This window comes from Dromiciops gliroides, chromosome 1 (assembly GCF_019393635.1).
Source record: "Dromiciops gliroides isolate mDroGli1 chromosome 1, mDroGli1.pri, whole genome shotgun sequence".
Taxonomy (NCBI): domain Eukaryota; kingdom Metazoa; phylum Chordata; class Mammalia; order Microbiotheria; family Microbiotheriidae; genus Dromiciops; species Dromiciops gliroides.
In genome coordinates, this window is record NC_057861.1 from 219,953,951 (window position 1) to 219,980,976 (window position 27,026).

The 27,026-nt window shown below is 37.9% G+C and overlaps 3 protein-coding genes across 5 annotated transcripts in view; 2 read left to right on the forward strand and 1 right to left on the reverse strand.

Moving 5' to 3' along the window:
• The window catches only part of SPIRE1 (spire type actin nucleation factor 1), a 217,435-nt gene that overhangs the window by 168,947 nt on the left and 21,462 nt on the right, over positions 1 to 27,026 (forward strand). For 2 of the 3 annotated variants that reach the window (XM_043979803.1, XM_043979917.1), the window contains exon 9: positions 6,124 to 6,293. In XM_043979803.1, coding sequence (XP_043835738.1) covers positions 6,124 to 6,293 — 170 coding nt within the window. Of the gene's footprint in view, positions 1 to 592; positions 635 to 6,123; positions 6,294 to 27,026 lie in introns of all 3 variants that reach the window. The other variant, XM_043979869.1, reaches the window with a different exon arrangement.
• On the forward strand, positions 8,187 to 8,603 carry LOC122738154 (protein FAM136A-like). The gene has a single exon (XM_043980252.1). The coding sequence runs from the start codon at positions 8,187 to 8,189 to the stop codon at positions 8,601 to 8,603; it is 417 nt and encodes a 138-aa protein (XP_043836187.1).
• The window catches only part of PRELID3A (PRELI domain containing 3A), a 91,791-nt gene continuing 85,003 nt past the window's right edge, over positions 20,239 to 27,026 (reverse strand). The window contains exon 6 of the mRNA XM_043980078.1: positions 20,239 to 20,367. Within this exon, the coding sequence (XP_043836013.1) occupies positions 20,365 to 20,367 (3 nt within the window). The 3' untranslated portion in view covers positions 20,239 to 20,364. The remainder of the gene's footprint in view (positions 20,368 to 27,026) is intronic.

The window sequence follows — 27,026 nt, forward strand, 5'->3', positions numbered from 1 at the left end:
ATATTTGTCTTGAGACAGTGGTCAAAATATTATGCAAGAAAAGATTGGCTAATTTCTCATTTTTTAGACCAGGGATCATCAATAACTTTATTTTTCAAAGGAGATTATATTTGTAACCTGCTTTTTGGCACAACGCCTGGCTAAGAAAGCACTGTATAAATGCTTATATATCAAGATTCTTTTAGAGTAGCTATAAATTAGAAGAGAATAAATGCCCTCCAGAAAGTTGAATTTTTGGTAACTAAAGTTTGTGTAAAATGTTATGTAATTTTTTTTGTCAGGCAATATATTTTGCAATTTTTTCCCCCAATCAAATGCCTATTTTTATCGTACATTTTTTAAATTAAAAATATATATAGTATATTTTTCTTATTGTTATTTTGCTTCTAGTCTTACTGATGTTATTGGAACTCTGACATTACATATCTAGCATAGTTTAAAATTTAAAATTTCAGTTTTATGCCAACTAGCCCCCTGCATTAGCATCTGAAATGTACTAAGGGTATCCTTTAATTACTCCCTCCCCCTTTTGTCTTCCCTGTGCTTTTCTAATGGCTGAATTACTTTCTTTATACTGTTTTTCTTTTTTCAGCAATGCGGCCACTTAGCATGTCTCACAGTTTTGACTTGTCAGGTAAAAAAAAGAAAGCACTTCAACACCTGACATGGGTTTTGTGATTTTTGTGAAACACATTTCACTCATCTGCTTGTTTAAATATCTATCAAAAAGAAAATTGAAGGGCTTCTTCCAAGCCTCAGTCAATGTAATCAAAGATTCAGCCTATTTGAGGCAAAAAAAAAAATCTGCTTCCTACTCACTAGGTATTATGTATATATAGAATATCTTTTACTTTTGTTACACGGAAAACAAAGTAAACAACTGTCAAAATCTGTTCATATATTTGTCAAAAAATTGAACTCTTTGACATCATTGCTGTAAGGAAAAAAATGTCTAAGGGACTTTTATATTGAGTGAACTATTAATTTTCTAAAGAACAGTCCTAAAAATCTAAATAATTTAACTTACCAACCTTTATTTTACTTTAGGATTTGGTCATGGTATTTCTTATTTCTTAAAAGTAAACTCAGAGTGATTGTAGCATTACAGAATTTGGAGGAAGCTCTCTTTTATATGTCTTTATTATGACAGCTTAAATTCTGACCAAATGTTATTACTAGATTTTTTTTCCTCCTAATTCTATTAAAACAGTAAAATCTTAAGAAGCACTGTAGTGATTTTGATCATCATGTGCCATAAATGTGAATTACAAAGCTAGACATGGTTACTTAGATTAAATTCAGTAAAACTACTAGCTATTGAACTTTGATTTGCAGTTATTGTTCCTTTTGTAATTTATTTTAAATTATATATACATATATAATTAATTTTAAATTCTTACTAACATGAACTCTAAAATTACAACACATATCAGCTAACCAAGAGCCAAATCAAATGTTGAGTTTTTCACATCGTTTTCAAAATATCTTTAAATCATTAAGGCATTTTCTAGATTAAAGTATTTCTAACCTTTTTAAAAGTGAATAGTTAAATATAAGGTGTGAGTTGAGCTGTTGGCTCCAACAGTTTTTTCCAGAAGTTCTTTTTCCCCCTTAGTATAAATTGTCTATTAATATTAAAAGAATTGTTGGCATGTCTTGCATACAAAATCACATAATAACAAAAGTAGCAAAATATTAATGTAGCATTACATTTTTGAGGAGACTAAAATAGAATGCTACACTCTAATATATTCTAGATGGTACAATTATAAAACTCCTTAAAATTTGTATTCTTGTAGCATTTTCAGCCATGATTTTTATACCAGTTTATTTTCATAGTAAATTAGAGGAGTAGAGCAAATTCTTCATTTGACAAAATATTTTTAGAAGTTTAAGTTAAAATATCTATTATATGGCACTTAAACTTGGACATTTGACTGATTGCTGAAGAGCTCTTCCTATTTTCTTTGTTCATTTGATAAATATTACTTTAGCAACCATTTTTCTGATGCAGTATCATCCTACAAAATTTGGTTTGAAAAGGAGACTCTAAGGTATTGAATGTTTGTTGAGTGTGTTGTGTTGGTGTTGCTGCTAATGTCCAGAACTGGCTTATTCTCTAAAGTAATTGGCTGAAGCCCAAAATAGTGAAGGGGAAAAATCTGCAAAACATCAAATAACCTTAATAATTGTTACTTGATGTCATCAGTCACAAGTATACAGTAAACTGTTTACTGCAGAAATTCATATTGGACACATTCTAAAAATATTAGATATGGTTGGCTCATCTTGGCATCATATATATATTTACATGCATGTGTATATGTAAACATATATATGCACATTTATATCTATGTTTGATGTAGCTAACTTGGAGAAAGATGATCCAACTGAAACAAAAGCCTGTGTTTTCAATGCAGAAGAGTAGCAAAAAAATTTTTGTGTCAAGCTTATGGCTTCTAGTGACTGTTTTGTTCAGATTTCTCTTAACTATTTTAAAATGTATTTTCCATTAATGCTTTCTCTCTGAACAAATCAGTGTTCTAAGAATATAAACTGAAAAGCTTGACCCGTCTTTTAACATGAATTCCGAAAGTAAAATTCCATTTTCTTTCTATGAATTATTTCAAAGTTCATGTTGAATTTAAAGATGTAAACTCATGTTGTCTCTTCATTCCTAGTGATAAACCTTTACAACAGTTCAACAAATCATAATTTTGTGACTTGAATGTGTAAAAATATTTTTCTAATGTATGTATTAAAATTTCAAATTATGCATTCAAGTCTTTTAGAAATTACAAAATTTTGGAGTTGGAAGGGATGTCAGCATCCATCCAATCCTACCTATAGCCAGAAAAAAAGAATCTCTGCTACATTTCTCACAAATTGTCATCCAGTGTCTGCTTGAAGACTTGTGACAGGGAACATAGTTCCTTCTAAGGCAGCCCATTCCACTTTTTGGTAATTTTGGTAATTAATAGAAAATATTTCCAATTATCAGCCTAAATAATCCTCTTTGCAACTTCTAAACTTTGCTACTGGTTCTGCTCTCTGGGTCAGAACAAGTCTATTGCCTCGTCCTCATAATAACTCTTTTGATTCTTGAAGACAACTCTTTTATGTCTCCCCTAAAGCTTTGTCTTCTGTCTTGCCTCCCCGGTTCCTTCAGCCAGTTCACAATATAGCATTGATCAGAGTCTTTTGCCATCCTGATTACCATCCTCTGGAGCAGTGGTGTCAAACTCAAATAGAAATGGGGGCCACTAATCCATACATAAGGATTCCTGTGGACCACATGCTTAGTTTTAAAATGGGATATTATCTGTGGATAATAGATATTTAGATATTTCCCAGTTACATTTTAATCTGCTTCCTACCACACTCAGGAGTGAGGACTGCATATAGGGTCACATGTTTGACACCTCTCCTCTGGATAGTCCATTACTTATTAATGGCTTTTCTAAACTGGTCTGAATACAATACTCCAGTTTCAGTAGGACCAGGACAGCTTTCGATTATGCAGTACCACTGGGTTTATGATTGTACAGATAATGTCATTGCTAATAAATGAATGAAATGAATTAGAGTTTTTATAAAAAGCATGAGCAACTAGGAGGCCTTTTTTTTAGTTCTATGATTTTATGAGTGTAGGGGAGTGAGAAGCTCTCTCTAGCAATACAGATCTATCTTTGCTCTCACATTTATGGGCTTAGAGAGTTATCAGGGCCCTAAGGGGTTAAGTGATTTACTCAAGGTCACACGTGCACTATGTGAATATGTGTCAGAAGTGGGACTTGAGCCCACATCTTCCCGATTCCAACACCAGTTCTATCCACTACGTGTCACTGCCTCTCACAGGAAATCTATCAACACTATAAATAGCATATTATTAAAGGACTGTGATAAAGATGCATATGTACGCATGCACATATATCAGTTCATATGACTACACATATATCTTTTATATCTCTTTCTTTTGCAAGTAATCCATGACTGAGTATTAAATATTTGGAGTTGTTTATTCTTTCTAACTAAACCTAATATTTTGGCACTATACAAAATATCTCTTACAAGAATTTCAGTGAATGGACAGTAAGTTTAATGGCAAGTTTCTAAGCCTCTATTAATGTAGTTTATGGTATTGTGGAGGGATAAAGTAAAAGGCTTTTAAATTTTTATTTAGAATTGAGGTATTTTTGTTTGAAGTTTTGATATTTGCCACCATTCGATAGATTTAGAAGTATTGATTCAGGAGTTCAACCCTTTGATGAAAATCATCATCATCACCAACAACAAACCTTTTAAAAGAATTTATTATGTGCCAGTCACTAAACTAAGCACAGGGCATAATGCAAAGAAAGGAAAAAAATGTAGTCCCTGCCTATAAATACAGTAGCTGCCACCAGGTAAAATGGTAGTGCCTTGATTGTCTATGAAACCCTCAAATATCAATATGTAGAAATATGAGCTGAAGCATATAATAAACCCACCATACTTAATGAAGGGGTTGTAAGGAAAGAGCTTTATAAACCTCAAAGTGCTACCTAAATTTGAGTTTATACTATTATAGTTCCTTTCTTAAACATGTATTAAATTATTTAAACTTTACTTATCATTTTGAAATTGTGTTTTTATCTTTTTCTTGGGTTTTCAGATTTTCCATGCCTATTCAAAGTTAAGGTCTAATCTGTTAGCCCAGAAAATACATAATGAAATTTATGGCTGAGTGATATTTTTCCATTTTTTGGTTCACCATTTAATTTGCTAAAGAAGAAAATTAGTTAGGCTCTTATTTACAGTGACATTTCAACATTAATATATGTTAATGTTTTGTTTATTCATTGCTTTTTTAATTAAGTGATCCTTACTTGAGAAATTATTACCATATTCCTTTAATGAATTTTTAGTCTGGCCCTGGTGAATGTACCCCATCTTCTTTTCACTCTAATTTATTTACATATATAATCATATATGTATAAAATCACACACATATAATTTCATATACATACACATGCACACACATATGTGAAAGACAGTGCTGTGTTGGATAGAGAAGAGGGTATTGAAGTCAGGAAGACCTTGGTTGAGATCTTGCCTCTGACATACTGGTAGGTGACCCAGGGAAAGTCACTTAGCTTCTTAATGCCCCAGGCAGGTGTCTGAGGGCTTACATTAACTGGTAGTTATCCTGGGAAAGACCTGAATTTAGAAAGGCCAATGTCACTCACTGCATCCAGGGCCATCTGCCAGTATAGCTGGGGTTGAAATCCAGCTTTCTTTTTAGCACTCTTATGTTCTTTTAGCCAGTAAGATGCAGACCCTTTGTATTGATAGAGAAGGTTCCTCCCCAGGAGCAACTTATGCTTAATGATACCATAGGTCTCATCCAACAAAATTCAGTGTGTATTTTAAGTACACATGCAGGTAAATATATATGAATGTACGCAGGGTCATGGATTTAGAACTAGAAAAGATACAAGAGGTCATCTAGTCCAACTCTCTCATTGTGTAGTTATATGTAGGTATTAAATAGCAGAGCCAAGATTTTAACCCAGGTCTCCTTCCAGCCATTCGGTTATTTCGGTTTACTCAACCGTAAAATGAGGATAATAATAGCACCCACCTCACAGGTCTATTGTGAGGTCCAAATGTGGTAATATTTATAAAAAAATATTTAGCATAGTGGCATGTAGTAGGTGCTGTATAAATAATTATTCCCTTCCCTTCAGTCTTCTTAAATGTTTTTTTTCCTTCTTAAATGTTTTAAACCAAACCTCTTCCTTATTTGTAACAGTGCCACTGTTATACTTAAAAAAAACCCCAAAACTCATTTCTTCTCTTCTTTACCTGTCTTTTACAGCCTCTTTAGATAGAGTAAATTTAGTATTTCTAGACCTCAGTGTCTACTTCTGTAAAATGAGAAGGTTAAATATCTATGGTCTCTTCCACCTCTATGTGTTCTCATAATCTATGCTCCAATAAAATTTTTTTTGTAGTAAATTAAGATTAAAATCTGAAATATTGTATGGGGAATTGTTTCTTTGTATGTGCTTACACATTTATTATATATTGGGTTAAAATTGCCTTTCTTAGATCACATCGGCTTTTCTGTTTCTTTACTAGATGTAACCACTCCTGAATCTCCAAAGAAAGGGACAGAAGCCTCTGTGTTGAATGGTGGTTTAACACCACAAACAAAAGCCAGTGGTGTAAGTGGTCCACAGACAACAGTACAACGGAAGAAACTCCTTAAAGCCCCAACTTTGGCTGAACTGGACAGCTCTGAATCAGAGGTAAAGTAGTCCAGCTTTCTCCAGCTTCAACGTGGAAACTTCTCTCTCCAATTTAGGTCACCCAGACACCACTAAAATACAGTACTTCAACTAGTACTTAAACTTTTCTTAATTTTCTAATCTTTTAGGTAAGAATTAAAATTCAGGGCATTTATCAAGAAATGCAGTAGTGGTGCAATCAGGTTCCATTTAGCAATGATCAATTCAGAATGACCATGGCATCTAGAATTTAAATCAACTTGAACATATCAGGCATCTACTATGTGCAAAGCACTCTGCTTGGCAGGGATACAAGGATAAAAATGAAACAGCCCTGAGCTAAATGAACTTACTTTGCTAATAGTAATTAGTATGACTGGGATTTAAATCGAGGTCTCTTTTCAATACTAGATATCCTTTTAACCAATAAGATCCAGACCTTCATCACAAGCCAGGTTTTGAATGGTAGTGGTCACAGAATTCCGGCTATTAAGAAAAAATGACCAGAATGCTTGGATAATTAGAAAAATGAATAGAGCAGAGTTCAGCAGGGAGCTGTTACATAAAAGGAGGGGACCAAAATCACAGAGAAAAACAGTCTGTTATATGAGATCGTTTCATCATGTACAGAAGAGGATTCCTATCACTGGCTTAGACCATGGAAGGCATATTAAATGTCTGCCCATTAAAAGCCAGCCCAGTAAATGTTCACAAGTAGAGGGGTTATATAGGCACTGTACTAAGCACTTTACAATTATTATTTCATTTGATCCTCACAACAGCCCTAGGAGGTAGCTGCAATTATTATCCTCATTTTATAGTAGGGTCACATAGCTAGTAAGTACCAGAGGTTTGGGTTTGAACCCAGGTCTTCCTGACTCCAGGATCAGCACTTTATCCACTGCACTACCTAGTGGCCCCTAGGGTTGAAATTAAAAGCAACTAAATAATAATGTGACATGTTTCTTATATATTTTCTTCATTCATTTAGCATATTCACTTATTCATAAAAAAATTAAGAAAAACTTCTCATGTTTTCATAAATGAAACCCTGCCCTTATATACTCTTGCTATTTTTCTACTTTAAAATAGACATGTTAATGCCAAAAACTTCTCTGGAAGGAAGGAAGGAAGGAAGGAAGGAAGGAAGGAAGGAAGGAAGGAAGGAAGGAAGGAAGGCAGGCAGGCAGGCAGGCAGGCAGGCAGGCATAAAGTTAAGCAGCTGGAGAAAGCTAGCACTCATTCTATTCCCAAGCATTTGCTTTTTTTTTCCCCTTTCCTTGTCTCCTTTTGTTTTTTTATCCCTGTTGGCTTTTAACTCTAGTTGTATGATTTGATACAAGTAGAAATGGTAGCTGTTTGGGGAAGGCAGCGGTGAGGGGGAGGTGGGGTAGTGCCTGGAAGCAAATGGAGATATCAGGGAGCTTGGGATATTGTTTGGCTGACCTTTTCCTGGTGTAGAGGAACTTAATCTTCAAACCTGAAACATGAAAGAAAAAATTAAATTTATTTATTTATTTTGATTTAGGGAAGAAAAATTTACCCCTAATCCATTTAGCTTTTTTTTTTTTTTTTGGTGAGGCAATTGGGGTTAAGTGACTTGCCCAAGGTCACACAGCTAGTAAGTGTTAAGTGTCTGAGGTCAGATTTGAACTCAGGTCCTCCTGACTCCCAGGGCCAGTGCTCTATCCACTGCAGCACCTAGCTGCCCCTCCATTTAACTTTTAAAATTCCATCCTGAAATGGAATGCTATCCAGCCAGGTACAAACCTTTTCTTAAAGTAGATTATCTCCTGATGTGCAAATTTGCATCAAAAAACTATTATAGGCTCCTGGGACTCCATGTAGACACCGGGGTAGTGTGCTCAGGCTGAGCTGGGCAGGGAATGGGGCCCGGGGGTGGGTGTGTGCGCCATGGCAGAGTCGCAGCAGCTGCGGGTGCAGGAGGTGGTGGACACCATGGTGAAGGGGCTGGAGCGGGAGAATATCCACAAGATGCTGGGTACCATGTTCCGATGCAGTGCCAGCTGCTGTGAGGATACCCAGGCCTCCATGCAGCAGGTTCATCAGTGCATTGAGCACTGCCATGCACCATTGGCCCAAGCACAGGCCCTTGTGACCAGTGAATTGGAAAAATTCCAAGACTGTCTGGCTCGATGCACCATGCACTGCAGTGACAAAGCCAGAGACCTGATGGATGCTGGGAGCAAGGAACAGCAAGTGAAGAGGCAGCTGGAGTCCTGTGTGATCAAATGTGTTGATGACCACACGCACCTCATCCCCACCATGACCAAGAAGATGAAGGATTCTCTGGCATCTATTGCAAAATAGAGTCGTTGTCAGTAGTCATCCGGGGTGGGAGAATAGGTCTGCTTTTAAAAATGTATGGAAACTTTTACCTTTCAGTGAAATTTTAAGAATGAAGAAATGGAGGCTATAGCAAGTTTAAGAAAATCTTTATGGGAATTTGGCATCTACCCCTGGACTCTGTTGGTTCCATTATATGCTTTAGCCGATAGGTGAAGAAATGAAAGAAACTGGTTCTCAGGTCTGGGTTGGAGGTAGTGTGGGAGGCTAATAGTACCCAGGCCTGTCCTGTCAGTGAAGATGCCCCCTGTTCTGTCTGTTGGAGCCCTTGATCGCTTTCAGCTGGTTCACAGGTATTCTGTTCCTGAATGCTGGAATAGCCCCTTGCATTGGTGGGAGTCAGCAGTTCCCCCCAACCTACCTTCCATCTGGTATGAAGCCCTGCGGCAGCCGTCCACTTTTGTTTGGTGCCAACTTCATGTCCACCTGATTCAGCCATTTCCCATATACCATAAAGCAGCAGCTATAAGTTCACTACTGACTGGAAAAGAGAAACACAACTGTACTTTTCTCCCCAGCACAAGAACCTGGCATTCAGAGGGCAGTTTGGGGAAGGAGGGTTACTTGAGTTAGAACACTGAGCAGCTCCTGGGTGGTCTTTCCTTTGATGAGGACAGTGCTCAGGACAGCTTTCAGCTGGGACACCAAGCAAGAACTAAGAGGGAAATCTCCCACCAAGCATGTGAAGCTGGTTCCTTTACCTTAGCTTCTCTGACACTGCTGTTCAGGTTACCTTTTCTTCCTCTTCTGGAAGGTACTACAGGGGCAACACTTCAGTTAAAGTGTTCTTTTTAGACTAACATGAAATCATTTTTAGGTAAGGCCAAGGAAAGCCTCTTTCTTTGCAGAACAATCTTAAGTCTCTTGCTTAAGGGAATGGTAGATGACTGGTTTGGGGAAAAGTTAGTTTTCCCCAAAGGACAAAAATATGTGATACCTGACCCTGGTCCTGCTGATTTGCCCTCTTCTACAGAAGCAGCTTAAGAGGAGCCTCTGAGAACAGGAAAGGGTAGGAAGACAATTTAAACTTCTGGGGCATAAGCAGATTGTAAGGCAGAGGTTTTTTCTACCCCGAGTACAGGAGGCAGCTGACACCAATTACCCAGTTATCACTGTCAGTTAAAACTCATGTCAGTACCAAGCATTATGTTGGAAAAGATCTTGTTTTCTTTATACCAACTTCTTACTGAATGCAGTTAACATAGCCTTCCTGTTCGCTGTTTCAAGGCTATGTCATATTTTCCTACTGGTTTGATTAAAAAACAATAAATCCAAAAAAAGAAAAAAAAACTATTATAAGGACACCTCCTCTCCTATGGAAATGTTCTTTAGGGACTTTCTCTTTTGAAGCAAAACTATCTACATACACATATACCATATAACCCCCCCCCATCCCCATACTAGCACTTTCTCCATTGCTTTTGTTTTTAAATTTCACTTTATTTTTAACTAGTTAAAATTTAGTTTTCTCTCCCTATCTGCACACTCCACTGGAAAAAGATTTTTTAAACTATGGTATAACAAATATGCTTAGTTCAGCAAAACAAAGTCCCACATTGGTCACATCCACAAATAGATGTCTCATTCTGCACTTTGATAAGTGCCTCATCATGATGTGGGATGGAATTAGGGTCAAATTGATCATAAGTCATCCCAAAAGAATTACAAGACTCAGTGACTCAGTTTCCTAAGTTTTATTTCAATACTGTGGGTGACTACAGAGAGAGAACCAGAATAGTGGAAAGGTATCTCTCGAATAAGTAAAGGTAGAAAGTTATATTTATAGTATAGATAAATTGATTATCAGTCTCATTATAATAATCTCCACCTTAGGGAGGTACATGGGAGGGCCTGTCCTAATTTGGAGTTCCTGGGGTCCTAAGCCAACCCCCAGGCGGGTACCTTTTTCTGTGGAGGTGTGTTTTTAGGGTTTACATGTCATAAGGTGAATCTGGGGAAAATTTGGTCTTTTTGCATGTCTTTTTCTGGTTCCCATGCTTAGTTTCAAAACATCTTCATTTATCATTTATTCCTAGTTTGAGTTTCTATAGCCTGTCAGTGTATCATCGTTACAGTCTTAGGCCTTCATGGCCTAGCTCCCTCTGTTCCCGTTATGGGTACTGATTACTGTGGGTAAGAGAACTTAGCATCCTGACTTGTAAGTTATCCATTAACTGGGGTCTGAATTTCTCTTAGAGCTCATATCTGAATTAGAGCTTGGGTCTTAGATTTTTCTATTAACCCCTTTTTGCCTCCTACATCAGTCATTCATCCTCTGAAATTGTGGTTGGTCATTGCATTGATCAAAGTGCTTAAGCCTTTCAAAGTTGTTTGATTTTACAATTTTGTTGTTATTGTATAAATTATTTTCCTGGTTTTGAGCACTTCACTCTTCATCAGTCATGCAAATCTTTCCCAGTTTCTCTGAAACAATCCCTTTTATTGCTTTTATCTAGTTCTCTTAATCCCCCGACCCTCACCCCACCCCCATTCCCTCCCTGCTTCTTTTGAGAATCTGTTCAGATTGCTTCTTACACCAAACACTTCATCTCTCAACTGTCTCCTAAGCCTGGAATTCTCTCCCTTCTCATCTCTCTTCTGTCGTCCCTGGTTTCTTTCAAGATTCAACCCAAATCTCACCTAAAGGAACTTTTCCAAACCTAATGCCATTGCCTTCCTTCTGAAATTATCATCAATATATTCTGTATAGCTCTTGTTTGTATATAGTGCTTTGCATATTGTCTTCTGCATTAGACTGTGAGCACCTTAAGAACAGACACTATTTTTGCTTTTTTCCCCCCATATCCCTAGTGCTTAACAAGATAAGTATTCCAGAATTCTGTTCTAATCTTTTCTCTCTCTAAATGTTTTCACTTGGTGACCTCATCACCTCTCATGAGTTTTATTATCTCTATGTAGAAGACTCTCCCAGTCTGTATGGCCAGACCTCATCTCTCTCCTAAGTTCTACCAAGTGCTTTTGAGAGATTTTGAACTGAATATGCCAGAAACACCTCATACTCAACGTATTCAAATCAGAGCCCATTAACTTTTCCCTGAAATCTACCCCTCTTCAAAATTTCCCTATTTCTGTTGAGGGAACTTCTGTCCTCTCAGTCACTTGGGCTCATGACCTTTATGTCATCCTTAAGTCCTCACTTACCCCGCCCCCACATTTCCCATCAGTTATAAAGTCTTGCTGTTTTAATTTCCACAATATCCCTTAGGTACCTTTCATGGAGGACGCAGATCATTTCCCATTGCTTCTCACTGACTCCATTCCTGGACTGCTCTCCTTCCTCACTTCCACCTCTCAGGATCTCCAGTTTCCCTCATGACTTCAACTTGAGGTCCACCTTCTGCATGAGGCCTTTCCTGGTTACCCCAACTGTTAGTGTCTTCCCCTGACCCTGTTTAATTTGTATTAGCTTTCTATATATCTTACATACACATATGCATGTTGTCACTCTTCCACCCCCATTAGACTATTATCTTCTTGAGGGCAGAGACTATCTTGTTTTGTCTTTGTGACCTCCATCAATCAGGAAACATATATTAAGTGTATACTATATTTGCACTAAGCACTAAGGAAACAAAGGCAAAAGACCATCTATGCTCTCAAGGAATTCACAGAAATAGGGAAGACAACATGCAAATAATTTCATTTCCCACCTAGTTGCACTACTTTGGACTTCTTCTACATGCATCTGTGCTGGGTACCTTCTCTTGGTCCCATCCTCCAATTTTCAGTTTCTTCCCCCATTATATTGTAAATTTCACAAGGGCGAGGGCTTTCTTTCTTTTTTGTTTTTGTATCTTTGGCCCTTAGCAAAGTACCCAGCACATAAGTAGGCACTTGATAAATTTTATTGACTTACTGAGATTCATACAGGAGAAACTGAAGAGGCCAGTGTCACTGGATGGATGGATGGAGAGAGAGAGAGAGAGAGAGAGAGAGAGAGAGAGAGAGAGAGAGAGAGAGAGTGTGTGTGTGTGTTGGGGGATGGGGGAGGGATGTATAAGAAGACTACAAAGGAAGAAGGAGTATGGATTGTGAAGAACTTTGAAACAATTTGAAAAACAGAAGATGATTACAGTGTCAGAGTAGAGAAGATGGCATATATGAGGCATGTTATGAAGGTGGAAAAAATAGGACTTGATCACTGATTGGATGGGGCGGGGTAAGAGAGTAAGATGTTGAGGATGACACCTAGATTGCCAACCTGGGAGGAGGGTAGTGCCCTCAATAATAATAGGGAAGTTTGGAAGAGGGGAAAGTATGGGGGGGGTGGAATAAATAATGAGTTCAATTTTAGTTATGTTGGGTTTAATATGTCTCTGGGACATCCAGCTTGAGATGTCTAATAAGCAGTTGGAGTTGGAGATGTGATTCTGAGGGCAGCTGAGAGTTTAGAGTTGGACAAATTAGAGATGATAATTGAATCCATGGGAGCTGATGAGATCACCAAGTGAAATAGTATAAAGTGAAAATAGAAGAGGGCCCAGGACAGAGCCCTGTGGCATGCCAGTGGTTAGTGGGTATGATCTAGATGAAAATCCAGCAAAGGTGACTGAGAAGGAACAACCAAATAGGTGGGAGGAGAACCAGGGTAGCATAGTGCCAAGGAAACCTAGAAAGGAGAGCATATGAAGAAGAGGGTAATTAACACTGTCAGAAGCTGCCCAAAGTGGAGAAAGATGAGGATTGAGAAAAGGACATTTGATTTGGCAGTTAAAAGATCACTGGTAACTCTGGGGAGAATAGTTTCAGTTAAATGATGAGGTTGAAAGCCAGATTATAGAGAGTTAAAAACAGAGTGAAAGGAAGTGAAGACAGTGATTATAAACAGCCTTCTCAAGGAGTTTAGCCACAGAAGGGAGAAAAGATATGGGATGATAGCTATTGGGGGTGTTTGGATAAAGTGAGGGGTTTTTGAAGATGGAGGAGACATGGGCATATTTGTAGACAGTAGGAAAACAGCCAATAGACAGGAGGAATTGAAGACAAGTGGGAGCAAAGATGACAGAGGAGGTAATCTGCTTGAGAAGACCATATGGAATAGGTTATATTGAGGGGTTTGCCTTAGTAAGAAGGGCCACCTCTTCATGTGAGACAGAAGTGAAAGAGGAGAAAGTGGCAGAAGGCATCTGAGTGATAGGAGATGAAGAAGAGGGGAGAAGAAGAGCTCTTGGAGAATGGTCTCAATTTTTTCCAGTAAATACAAGGCACAGTTCTCATCTGAGAAAGTGGGAGGAGGGGGACTGATGGAAAATTTGAAAAGGGATGAAGACTCAGATTGGCTAATATGACAGAAAAGGAAAATAATAAATGTTGAAGAAGTTGTGGAAAAATTGGAACACTAATGCATTGTTGGTGGAGCTATGAACTGATCTAACCATTCTGGAGAGCAATTTCAAATTATACCCAAAAGGCTATAAAACTATGCATACCCTTTGACCCAGTAATACCATGATTGGGTCTTTTTCCTAAAGAGATCATAAAAAAGGGAAAAGGACCCACATGTACAAAAATATTTATAGCTGCTCTTTTTGTGGTGGCAAGGAATTGGAAATTGAGGGGCTGCCCATCAATTGGGGAATGGCTGAACAAGTAGTGGTATATGAATGTAATGGAATCCTATTGTGCTTTAAGAAACAATGAGCAGACAGATTTCAGAGAAACCTGGAAGGACTTGCATGAACTGATGATGAGTGAGATGAGCAGAACCAGGAGAACATTGTACATAGTATCATCAACATTATGTGTTGATCAACTGTGATAGACTTGATTCTTCTCAGCAATACAATGGTCCAAGATAGTTCCAAAGGACTCATGATGGAAAAGGCTTTCCAAATCCAGAAAAAAAAAAAAGAACTGTGGAATATGGATGCAGATTGAACCATATTATTTCTTTTGTTTTTGGTGCTGTTGTTTTTCTTTTGGGGGGGTTTTCCTTTTTGTTCTGATTCTTCTCTTATAACATGACTAATGCAGAAATATGTTTGTTGTTGTTGTATATATACAACCTATATCAGATTATTTGCTGTCTTGGGGAGGGAAGGGAAGGAGGGAGAAAAATTTGAAACTAGAAATCTTATAAAAACAAATGTTGAAAACTATCTCTACATGTAACTGGGAAATAATAAAATATTTTCATAATTAAAAAAAAAAAAGAAAAGGGATGAAGAGCTTTGGAAAAGAGCCTGTGGTGAGTGGGATAGTAAGTTGCTTAGGGAGATTTAAAAGGATTGCCTTGCCATAGTGAGGGCCTAGTTAAGATCATATGACACAAATTTGTGGATTATCCACTCCACATGTTTTTATGATTTTTTTCCAGTTTCATGCTGCAAGCATATATAGGAGTAAAGGCAGCAGATGGTAGGGATATTTCAAGGCAGAGATTTAGCAGGGCAAGATCACCAATACAATAAGGGATCAAAGAACTTGAGATAAGGACAATGTAGAGCCAGATTCAGGATAGGGAAAAAGGGGGATAGTGTAGTTAGTGCAGGGGTGATGACCTGTGAAAGAACTGAGGGGTAGAGGAATTGGAGGTCATGGTGTGGATGGAGAACAGGTTTGGAGTTGTAAGGTAGAGCAAGAGGTGGAATGGCAACACATAGTGAGTGATCAGATAAGGAAGCTAGTATATTTGAGGCAGTATCAGTATTTATGTTGGAGTTTCCTGTATGAGGGCAGGAGTTGGGGAGGAGAAAAAGACTATGAGCCAGGCACTTAACTCACTGAGAAAAGAGAGGAAGTGTCCTGGAACTGAGTAGACAGCTATCAGAATTTTGATTCAGTGGTACATATGGATTGAGTAAACCTCAGAGGAGGAGAGGTTGCTGAGTGATAGTGGTAGAAAGAAAGCCTGGAAGTGACGGTGGGGAGCAAGAAATATTCCAACTCTCCCTCCTTGAGCAGTAAGTCAGGGGAAATTAGTGAAAGGGCCACCAGTACTACACAGGGTAGCCAGAGAGACCATGTCATCAAGAGGGAACTAGATCTCAGTAAGACCCAGAAGATGGAAGGAATGGGAAAGGAAAAGATCTAAGCAGGTTTATTACTTCCGGAACATGTATTTTAGAAAGCATTGTAGAAGGAGTGGATAATGTTAGAAGGGTTGATTTAGGAGGAATGGAATAAAAGATGGACCATAGGCTACAAAGAACCAGAGTTTAATGTTAATGGTGCCCAAGTTGGAGAAGGTGGGGCAGAATTCATTAATTACTGAGGATATAATTGAGATAGGTCTTCATGGTTCATGGTTGTTTGGCCTCAAGGTGTAGTCTTCTCAGGACCTTAGCCAATTTAGGCCTGGGAACTAGGGCTGAGGAATGCTGTTACTTCCTGTCCCCCATGACAGGAGACCAGACTTCTCCTTGTGCTCTGTTGCTCCATAGAATAGTGTTTCTCCTATTGCATTTTCATCTTGCAGCTTTGTTAAGTTTCAATTTCACCTAAGAAGAAGCCCCCTTTTCTCATCACAGTGATGCTCACTCAGCTTTGCATACCTTCCCACCTCCCTTAGCCTTCTCTCCCCTCGTACTGGAGGGCTAGAAGGTAGAGCACTAAACTACTCCCAAAGCCCTTCTTTATAGGGGGCAGGACCTGGATTTTCCAGTTCACTCCACTGGCCATCTGTACTTCTGCTTTGTTTCAACTCCTCAGAACAATGCCAAGACTGGCCACTTCCTGGTCTCCCTCTCTCCCAGCTTCCTTATGTATATTATTTCCCCCATTAAATGTAAGCTCCTTGAGGATGAGGGACTGTCTTTTTCTTATTTGTATCCCCAGCACCTAGCACTGTGCCTGACATATAGCAGATACATAATAAATGTTTATTAAATTGAGTCAAAATCCCCTAGGAGGCAGGAGATCAGGTAGGAGACCTGGTATGATAAGAATAGTGTTTTCTTCCCTTGCCCAAAAGGAGGAGAGTAGTGCAAGTGTAGTTTGGATGGAATGTCATTTCTCCTCTTTCCAGTGGAAGCTGGAAATCAGGCAGACTACCCAGCACAGACTCTGGCACAGAGGCACTTTAATATATGCTTGTTGATTAATTGATTGAATCTTTATCAAGTCCACCATCTCTGAAACCTTGTACATTAAGATCTCTGAAGATCTAACAGAATTATCTTTTTATCTTTTTTCTTTCAGTTATAACAATGTTAGTTGCAAACAAACAAACAGCTCTAGGGTTTGTTGTTATTTTTAAATAAAACTTGTACTTTTGTTCAGGTTCCATTGACCTTAAACCACTAGTATCCATCCTTAGTCCATGAATTTGTCAGAATTCTTAAATCTTTGCAGAGGTCTAAAGGTTATTACATTTGAGCTCTCCTTTCTGATCAGGAGAAAGTGTATTTCTTGGGTATTCCTCCTAAAGACAATGGGCAAAGGAACCTGTCCTTTCTTCCTAACCCTTAAGCATCTTATCAGATCTTCTCATGAGGGCCATCTGGCCTGTTGACTTGTTTTCTAGGCTTCTTTTTGAAGAAGAAATCTACCTTTCATGTACTATTACAATTCTCTTCAGTTACAGATTTACATGTTTACAAATATGGCTAAAAAAGTGACCAGTGATATCTGCTATAGAATTATAAATTTAGAGCTGAAAGGGCACCTTACCGATCACCTAAGAATCATTTTAAAGATAAGAAAATTGAGTAACAAGTTTTGTTATTTTCCTAGGGCACAAAAGTAGCAAATAACAGAGACAGGATTTGAACCTAGGTCCTTGAATCCAAATACACTGCTCCTTCTACCTTTAATTACAAATATGAATAAGTGTAAGCATGCTTTATACTTTTTGCTATTTGCAGTGCCATTAGCAGTGACTAAGGTGATTTCATTCCTCTTCTCCCTATCTCTTGCTGCTACAAGCTTGACAGATACGAACAGCTATCATTTTGCAACTATTGATCTTACCATTTACTAATTCAGATTATTTCAGTGTACAATTCAAGTATTTTTATCTCCCAGCCTTTTCTGTTTGCCTCATCCTACCTTTAAAAACTTTGATCGGGGGTAGCTAGGTGGCACAGCAGATAAAGTACCAGCTCTGGATTCAGGAGGATCTGAGTTCAAATTCGGCCTCAGACACTTGACGCTTACTAGCCGTGTGACCCTGGGCAAGTCACTTAACCCCCATTGCCCCACAAAAGCAAACAAACAAAAAAACAGCAACAATAAAAACTTTGTTCTACCTTCTATTACTAACCTGTAACCTGCCCAGTGGAACTAAATTAAAACCATGGCTTTGCTGTCTGCAGGTTGACTATACCAAAACCTCATCATTAATTGCTGTATTACATTATTAACTATGTCCTCTAAAGTTTATGGTATTAGGATGTGTGGGTTGAGATACTTAAATTTGAAATGTCAGCTCTTAATTTGGGGTGGGGGGGGCAGTGAGGGTTAAGTGACTTGCCCAGGGTCACACAGCTAGTAAGTGTCAAGTGTCTGAGGTCAGATTTGAACTCAGGTCCTCCTGAATCCAGGGCCAATGCTTTATCCACTTCGCCACCTAGCTTCCCTAGCTCTTAATTTTTTTTTGTTTAACTTTAGGCATGTTTCTAGTATGACCAATGTAATGAAATAATGTAAATATTTTTATTAAATATTAATGCTCATTAATTTTCAAGTGAGAAAGCAAAATCTCTGAAAATAGTTATAACCAACAACAAAAATAGCTATCTTGGTAAAATAATACTTTCTCCCATCTTTTATTGAGTCACTGTTCTATTTACAGGGCTTTTGTCTGACTTTCCAGTTTTCTGCATCTTAAGTTATAGAAATAAGATGTATTATTTCATATGACACATCATTGTATACCACATTGATTTAAAAGAAACTGGTTATCTCCTTTGGAATTTCTGGATAAGATCTTTTCTAAAGTAAATATAGAAGGCATTACATATGCCAAATATGGACACATAGACTCAACAGAAATTGATTTATTTATTCATTGTCAGATCCTATATCTCTTTAACATGGTCTAAATGATGCAAATTGTAACCTATCCATGCCTACTCATTCTATGAGACTTTTGTCCACTTCTTATAAATCTTTCACAGGGGTTTCATCCATTGTCTTAGGGCCATCCTCAAGATCACTTGGCACTGTTTGAATACCAGTAGAACATAAGATATCTGTCTTTTACCAGCCTCACTGGACCTCAGTAGGGGAAGTCTCATTCCCTCACATACTCTACACACCAGCAATATGAGCCTTCTTGCTGTTGCCTGCATGTGCTCTTACAAAACAGCCTGTGTTCCTTCTCACCTTGACCTTGTAGAGTCCTAAGATTTCTTCAAAGCTCAGCTCAAGCACTACCTCCCACCAGAGATCTATTCTGATCCCTTCCGTTTCTGGGGCTTTCCCCTCCAAAATTACTTTTTAACAATATTTCTCATGTGCACACATGTTGTGTTCCTCCAGTAAAAGGTAAATTCCTTAAGGAGAGGCACTGTATATTTGCTTTTTCTATCTGTGTCCCCAGTACCTGGCACACAGTGTTTGATGTATAGTAGGTACTCAGTAAATAAATGCTTGTCAAATTAAAACAATGACTAAATCAGATGCTTTAAAAACAATAACCAACAAATAAGATGCAGAGTGGGATTTCATAGTCCCTGCACCTTTCAGTCAATTGTGAGTGTAAAAATGTGGTCTTTTATAGAACATCATTTGTACCTTTTCAAAGCTTCCATGAGGATGCCCTCTGCATGTGTAGATTATTCTCATAAAAAGTTTATTGTTTAGAAAATAGGGGTTAATAAGCTTCTGCTTTTAAAAAAGTCACACTAGTGGAAAGAATTAAAACAGAAAAAGCACTTATTCAGAATTCAAAAGAACAAATCATCTACAAGTCCCCACCCCCTCTGCCTTCACCTTCTTATCTTTTTGCCAGTAATAGCTAAGGATGAAGACTAGATTAAGGTTTACAAGACAGTGCAAGGTGAAATAACAACTGAGGGAGATCAGATAAAGGAATTTCAGAGTTCCATGCTCATGGAAGTGGATCATCCTGTTTCCTAGGTCTGCTAGCTTCATGTGTCAGTTTGTAGAAATCTAAGTCTCTTTGAATTTTTCATATTTGTTGTTTCTTACAAAACAGCAACATTCCATTACATTCACTTACAACAATTTGATCAGCCCTACCCACTTTTTTGCTAGTACAAAAAGTGCTGCTATAAATATTTTCTCTTGCTCTCTTTGACCTCACTGGGGTAGATTCATTGGCATGTGCATGCATATATGTATGCATACATATACTAGTAGTAGTATTTTTCGGTCAAACAGTGTGTACAATTTAGTTTCTTTTCCAGTTTAATTCCAAATTATTTTGAAGCAATCGAACCAATTTACTTTTACCAACAGTATGTTGTATAACCCCAGCCACCACTTCTGCCACTAGCCACTCAAGAACAGCAGCTCTCAGAGGCTTTATGGAGAGAAGCAGAGAATAGCAAGTTTTGACACTGCAAAGTCTACAGGGATTCAACATGGAGCATGACTCTGAGGACCACTAGTCTTGATCTGGCTTCTTCTCTGTCTTCTCTGAATTCCTTGTAAACAATCTCAGATGACTCTTAGTTCCATGACATCAGGCTGGGGTAATCCTGGGAAAGTGTCTCATCTACCATGGTTATCCTGAGGCAAGGTTGGATTCCAATGCAGGGTTTCATCTGCATAATTAAACCCTTGGGAACTGATGAAGTCACTAAGTGAGAGTATAGGGAGAAAAAAAAAAAGATTAACTAGTACAGAGCCTTGAGGTATACCCACTATTAGAGGCAAAATGTGGATAATAAGCCAGTTAGGAGATTGAAATGGAATGACCAGATAGGTGGGAGGACCTATAGTAGATTGCTTCTACTGTTCTCTCTTGAAGGAGCACAAGGTGGACAGGTAATCTGCATTTGGTGCAGAGGTCTTGTCTTGGGGGCTGTAGTTTCTGTTCCTCTCTCTCCAGCTGTCTTGGGATCCATTGATTTAATTGGCATATCCAACTCTTTCATACTGACTAATGGGGAGCAGTGGGGAGGTAAAGGAGAAAGACTTTCCCTGACAGGGAATATTATGTCCTGGGTCTCCCATTCCTGTCCAAATGGTAAGTGAAGAAAAATGAACCATATTACCTAGCAAAGATCAGTTTTTCTCAATCTCCTTCCTCATGTTTAGCTCAGTCCTTTAAATAGTGGACATCTTCAACATCTTCAGTCTTGATTGTCAATGGGAAGTACTATATAAGTCAACAAACATTTAGAATTTTGTGATGATATAATTTATACAAAATTAATCTTTATTTTCATATACTATACATTCACTTTGGCAAAATTTGAAAATCCCTTTTAAGTTATTTCTAGGTTCTGAACCAAGAAGGAAACTGTGTTGCCAGTACAAGTCTTTAGAACTCCCACTTTGCCTTTTTCAAAGGCACCTGAAGGAGGGCCATATAATTTTAGACCTAGAAGGGACCTTAGAAATCATCTAGTCCCATCCCCTAATTTTTATTATTTATTTGATTGTTTGTTTGTTTGCAGGACAGTGAGGGTTAAGTGACTTGCCCAGGGTCACAGCTAGTAAGTGTCAGGTGTCTGAGGTTGGATTTGAACTCAGGTCCTCCTGAATCCAGGGCCAGTGCTTTATCTACTGCACCACCTAGCTGCCCCCCTAATTTTAAAGATAAGGAAATTGAGACTTCTATAAGGAAAGTGATTTTCCCCAAGCTTACAAAGCTAGTTAAGGGCAGCTTTAACACTAGAACATGTCTGCTGACTCCACAGAGATGATTTCTCACCCCCTTCACTACTGTGCTTCCTCTATTCTTTAAAGGTTTTTCAGAACAACAAACATTTATGTATCTGCTTTATAGATAAGAATAATTAATAAGCTTCTGGTTTTAAAAAAAATCACACTAGTGGAAAGAATTAAAACAGAAAAAGCACTTGTTCAGAATTCAGAAGAACAAATCATCTACAAGTCCCCACCCCCTCTGCCTTCACCCTCTTATCTTTTTGCCAGTAATAGCTAAGAAGACAACTCATGATAAGGGGCAAAAGCAAACTGAAAAAAGCATTTGCTTTAAATATGAAATTACATATATATTTTAGGCATTTCAAAGTTGGTGAAAAATGGAGCCAAATCTGTGAAAGCATTTAGGATATGGTAACACATTCACCATGCTACCACTTCACTAATGATCTGTTTCAGGTATTTTCAGTTTTATTTAATTAATGGCAAATTTTCAGTCTGACTAGCAGTCTTAGTACTACCCTAGAATAGAAGCTTGATTAAAGCTTTGCTTAGGGCAGCTAGGTGGCACAGTGGATAAAGCACTGGCCCAGGATTCAGGAGGACCTGAGTAAAGATCTGGCCTCAGATACTTGACACTGTGTGACCCTGGGCAAGTCACTTAACCCTTATTGCCCTGCAGAAAAAAACCCAAAAAACAAACAAAAAAAACCCTTTGCCTAAATCCTGAGCCTAGAGTGAAACTTTCTACTCAAGCCTAAGGATAAAGCCAACCTTAAGTTAATCATGCCTGTGCCTGAAACTTGCCTATGTGAACCATGTGGCCATAAACAAAACCTACTGTCCACTCAGTAGCAACACACCTTCACTACAGACTAAGGATCTGAGAGGAAATATATTTTTAAATGTTGACCTTCCAAATTGACACATGCCAAAAGAATTGTTAAGGGCTAAAATTCTAGCTAGTCTGTCTAAAATATCTAATGAGTGGTCGCCAATAAATTATAAGCTTTAGCAAGAGTTAGACTTTTAAGCATTTATTAAGGAGAATAAGAATTTGGTAAAGAGAGAGAGAAAGGCCTAGATTCCTATCTATTAAAGGGAGAGCACATTTCTAGCTCCGCTCTCCACCAGAGTCCAAAGGAAAAAGAGCGAGACTGAGCGCCAGTCTCTTCCTTCCTCCTCCCACTAGCCCGCGTCACTTCCTGACTCCTGGTCTTGCCCTCAAAGACCTTCCCTTCATGGGCAGAACTCTTCTACAGTAAGTATCCAGCAGGTGGCGTTATTCCAATCGTTACAGTCCCCCCTGTTGTTCCTCAAGAAACAAAATGTTTCCTTGACGGAACAGTAAAAACAATATGATAACTATTGCTAACTAATAATATGTGAACAACAATATAGAAAAGGAAGAGAAGAAAGTTTTGTCCAGAGGGGCGATTTTTTTTTTTTGTCCTCATGAACCGACGCTTTGACATTAGTCTTGCAAAGGGAGGGCCTCTGCAGAGAATACATGTTACAGATGGTGTATATTATAACAGAAAGAGAAAAAAAACAACAAAACAACAAATCAAAACTGTTCATTTAAAGTCTCTGAAAGTCTTTTCTCAGATGTCCTCTAGGTGTAGTCGTGGAATGGAAGTCTTTTCAGGGGTTGATGTGTGGATGCTGGTAATCAGCCAGGAAAATTTCCTACAAAATTGAGCTTAACACAACTTTAAAATAGCTTTGTCAATAATCAGATCAAACAATGAAAGTTCTCAAAAACATGTCTAAGGGAATTCAGAATCTTAGTTGTTACACATGAAACATATAATAAAACAAAAATTGAAACATTCTTTAAAATTATAATATTACTATAGTCCCCCCTTATGGAGGGTAATTGAGAAGACAATTGCTGCAATATTAAGTAATAAAAATAATTTTTATCTTTCTTTTATCACTTTTTGCATCATCTGCCTAATTATCCTCATGCCATTATGAGAAATTTTAAAATCTAATATAATTAGTAACAGATGTCAAGGCCAAATTCAACACTGTTATTTATCATGACACCTGAGATAATTATGGGGGTTACCATAAAAGAACAGAGAAATGATGGGATTTGAGCATTCCCACACTTGAGCAATATATACTGTCCATGCAGTATGCCAGGCTTAAAATAGGTGGATGGAATACATGTCCATGCCACCAAACATATTGGAGGAAACTGAGTCAGACTTAATCAGATGCATGGGATTCAGATGTCCATGGCATCAGGCATATAGGAGGGAGCATAGAAGCCAGGTGTAGAAGTGAGATGGGTGGGATCAATACTTCCAGCCATCTGTACAATATTGTGGGGAAAAATAAAATAAAATATTAAACCAAGAGAATCCAACCTCAACATTTGTCAAAAGCCGTTCCCTCGGCCATACCTTGACTTCATGCATGTCTCCCCTCATGTGACAGTTCAGTGTCTGCTCTTGCATGTATTCCTCTTGTGATTGGATGGCATCTTGGCCAACTGGCATCTGATAACTCAGAATAAAGGTAATTAGTGTCTTAAATGATAAGTTCCCATAATCCAAGTCTCATATGGATTTAAAAATTGAGGATAATAAATGATTGCAAAAAATGTGAATACATCTTGACTCAGAACACAATATATAGTTATGCAACAATTTCAAATAATATCTTTTTTTTTACTTAGTATACAATTACTTTTGTGAAAAATCTGAACATATTTAAATACAAGTTAAAGCACAACACAATCTCAAAGACAACTTTTACAAATGTTCCCCTCTTTTTTTTTTTTTTTTGGAATATGCTTATCAAAAATAATACTTCTAGAATCAATTTACACTTGCCATGGCAAACAATTTGCTAGGGAAATGCTTTAAAGAGTTTGATCAAATAATCAGTTGAGAAAAAATAACAAAAACAAACAACTCAGAATATGGGAGCACAATACTCCTAGAATTAACATTGTATTATGAAATCAAAACCATCTTGCAATGTTTCAAAATTAGAGAGATGAATAAATAGAAAAAAATACACACGGAACAATAAAAGACAATGAAATTCAAACTAGGGAAATCTAAATGAATATGAACTTAATATTAATAAGAGTATTATAAAATATAAACTTGATCATATGACTATAAAAAGCTTTACAAATATTCTCCTTGTTTTAGAAACTAAGTATAAGTCACAATCTCAAAAGCATGAAAATCTCTATGAAAATAAACCCATACCATTAATTTCAAAATGTATATATAATAGCATAGAAATCCTATGTAACCTCTGAACTGATACTATTACTCTGAGTGAATTCAGAACACTTTTGATTCTGATATCTAAAATCCCCAACACTCATATCAATACCTTGCCCCTTACTTCTACATTTCTGTACAATATATACCCTTCCATGGCAAAAGAAGCAGAGTCTTGAACTATGTTGATGATTGTCATTCTTATACAGCTTAAATTTTTCTTCTTTAACCCCTCTATATTGTCTGTCAGTCTTTTCACCATACAAATGCTTTATAAGATTACTAATGAAAGACAAAAGCAGGTTAGCAAAATTATCAACAAAACGAGCATATCTGGAATTTAAAGGGTTTTCTAAGGTTGTCTCAGAAGCACAGCCAGGCTGGGGAAGGGCTGAGCCTGAAGCTGCAAATGTAGTTAGAGAAAGTTGAGCATGCGCATCAGATCTCTGGACTTCCCAGGCTGGGGAAGCAATGGGCTTGGCCATGGGAGGAGTAGAGGGTGGGGTCTGTAGAGGAGGGGAGGGACCAGCACAATTTGAATCAGATTTTATTTTGAACTCAGGCCTGGATTCCTCTTCCCCCACTTTGCCTCCAGGTGCTAGGGGATTAAAAGCTTCTAGAGGGTGGGTCATTGCCTCCAGGCATGCAAAATTAGAGCAACAATTAGTGTTAGAACTGGGAAAAGCTGCAGGAATCTCTTCAGGTTTCTCTGAAAAAGCATGGTTGGGAGAGGGAGAGATATTTCCTTGTGTGAGTAAATTGCTGGCTCTTTTAACAAAAATAAAAAGAAAAATAGAAAATCCACAAAAACAAAGCATTAACATGATCTTATCTCCCATTTGTCTGGTTAAACAGACTAAAATCAAAAATAGGATAATTAGGGAGTTTAAAAGGTCCATTTGAAAAAAATTTAAAGGAAAACACAGCCAGTACGCCAGTACGTAGCAGTTAAAGGGAGAGGGAGGGGAAATTTCTTACCCAACCAGAAGATCAGAAGAAGACTGAGGTTTAGCTTTCCTCTTCGTGGTCAGCCATCTGTTAAGGGCTAAAATTCTAGCTAGTCTGTCTAAAATATCTAATGAGTGGTCGCCAATAAATTATAAGCTTTAGCAAGAGTTAGACTTTTAAGCATTTATTAAGGAGAATAAGAATTTGGTAAAGAGAGAGAGAAAGGCCTAGATTCCTATCTATTAAAGGGAGAGCACATTTCTAGCTCCGCTCTCCACCAGAGTCCAAAGGAAAAAGAGCGAGACTGAGCGCCAGTCTCTTCCTTCCTCCTCCCACTAGCCCGCGTCACTTCCTGACTCCTGGTCTTGCCCTCAAAGACCTTCCCTTCATGGGCAGAACTCTTCTACAGTAAGTATCCAGCAGGTGGCGTTATTCCAATCGTTACAGAATGTTCAGCAGAAAAAGAGTGTGTTTCATATCCATTTGTAAACTAAGAAAAAAAGAGATAGTTTGCCCTTAGCATCAATAAATTTAACGATTTTTAACATCACAGTTAAATATCTTTGTGATTATTTTGTTGGGAGAGGAAGGTAGGAAGGGAAGAGGCATCATGGATAGTGGAAAGGATACTGGCTTTGGAGACAGAGAAAGTAATTTCATGTCCTGGCTCCTCTATAATAGGGCTTCTTAAACTTTTTCTCCTTGCAACCCCTTTTTACCCAAGAAAATTCTATGCAATCCTAGGCATATAGGTATACACATGACCTTTTACTGTTGTCAAATTTTTCATGACCCCCACATTCAGTTACACAACTCCTACAATGTCATATTGGGCAAATCATATAATATCTATGGGCTTCGTTTTCCTTATTTGTAATTATATGGCTGTTGGATTCGTTGACTGCAGTTTTAGGAATAATATTTACCCCGTACAAACTAAGTTAGCTTTTCCTCAGAAGGCATTGTTAAGACTTAATTGGTTCAGAGGACTGGGGCTGGAACCATAAATGTAGCTTTCTAGTGACTTAAGGACAAACGCCAGCCCGGGAATAGTCAGCTCCTTCCTCAGGTTTGCCGCACACACTTCTGGTGTGTGCTGACCAACTTGTCAGCATGGCTGACAAGAAGCAGAGAATCTATCTTTTTTTTCCCCCAATACCTAAATAAATTCCTTTTGCTAACAGTCAGATGGACTATGGGTATCATCTCATTATGTTCCACTCCCAAACCTGCACCATCAGACCAGCCCAAGGCAGGCCTAACCTACAGCAACTTATAAGATGCTTTTCAGCCTGATATCTGTTACCCTATGACTCTTTGAGATGGGGCTTGGCAGACCATGTACAGCCTTTTAAAAAAATAATTGCAACCATACCCACTTCATCCTGTTCTTAGTACTTACATCTTAATGACTGTACATACCCAG

Bases quoted from the DNA above. Each gene is read 5' to 3' on its own strand.
- LOC122738154 (XM_043980252.1), top strand. From the start codon at position 8,187: ATGGCAGAGTCGCAGCAGCTGCGGGTGCAGGAGGTGGTGGACACCATG.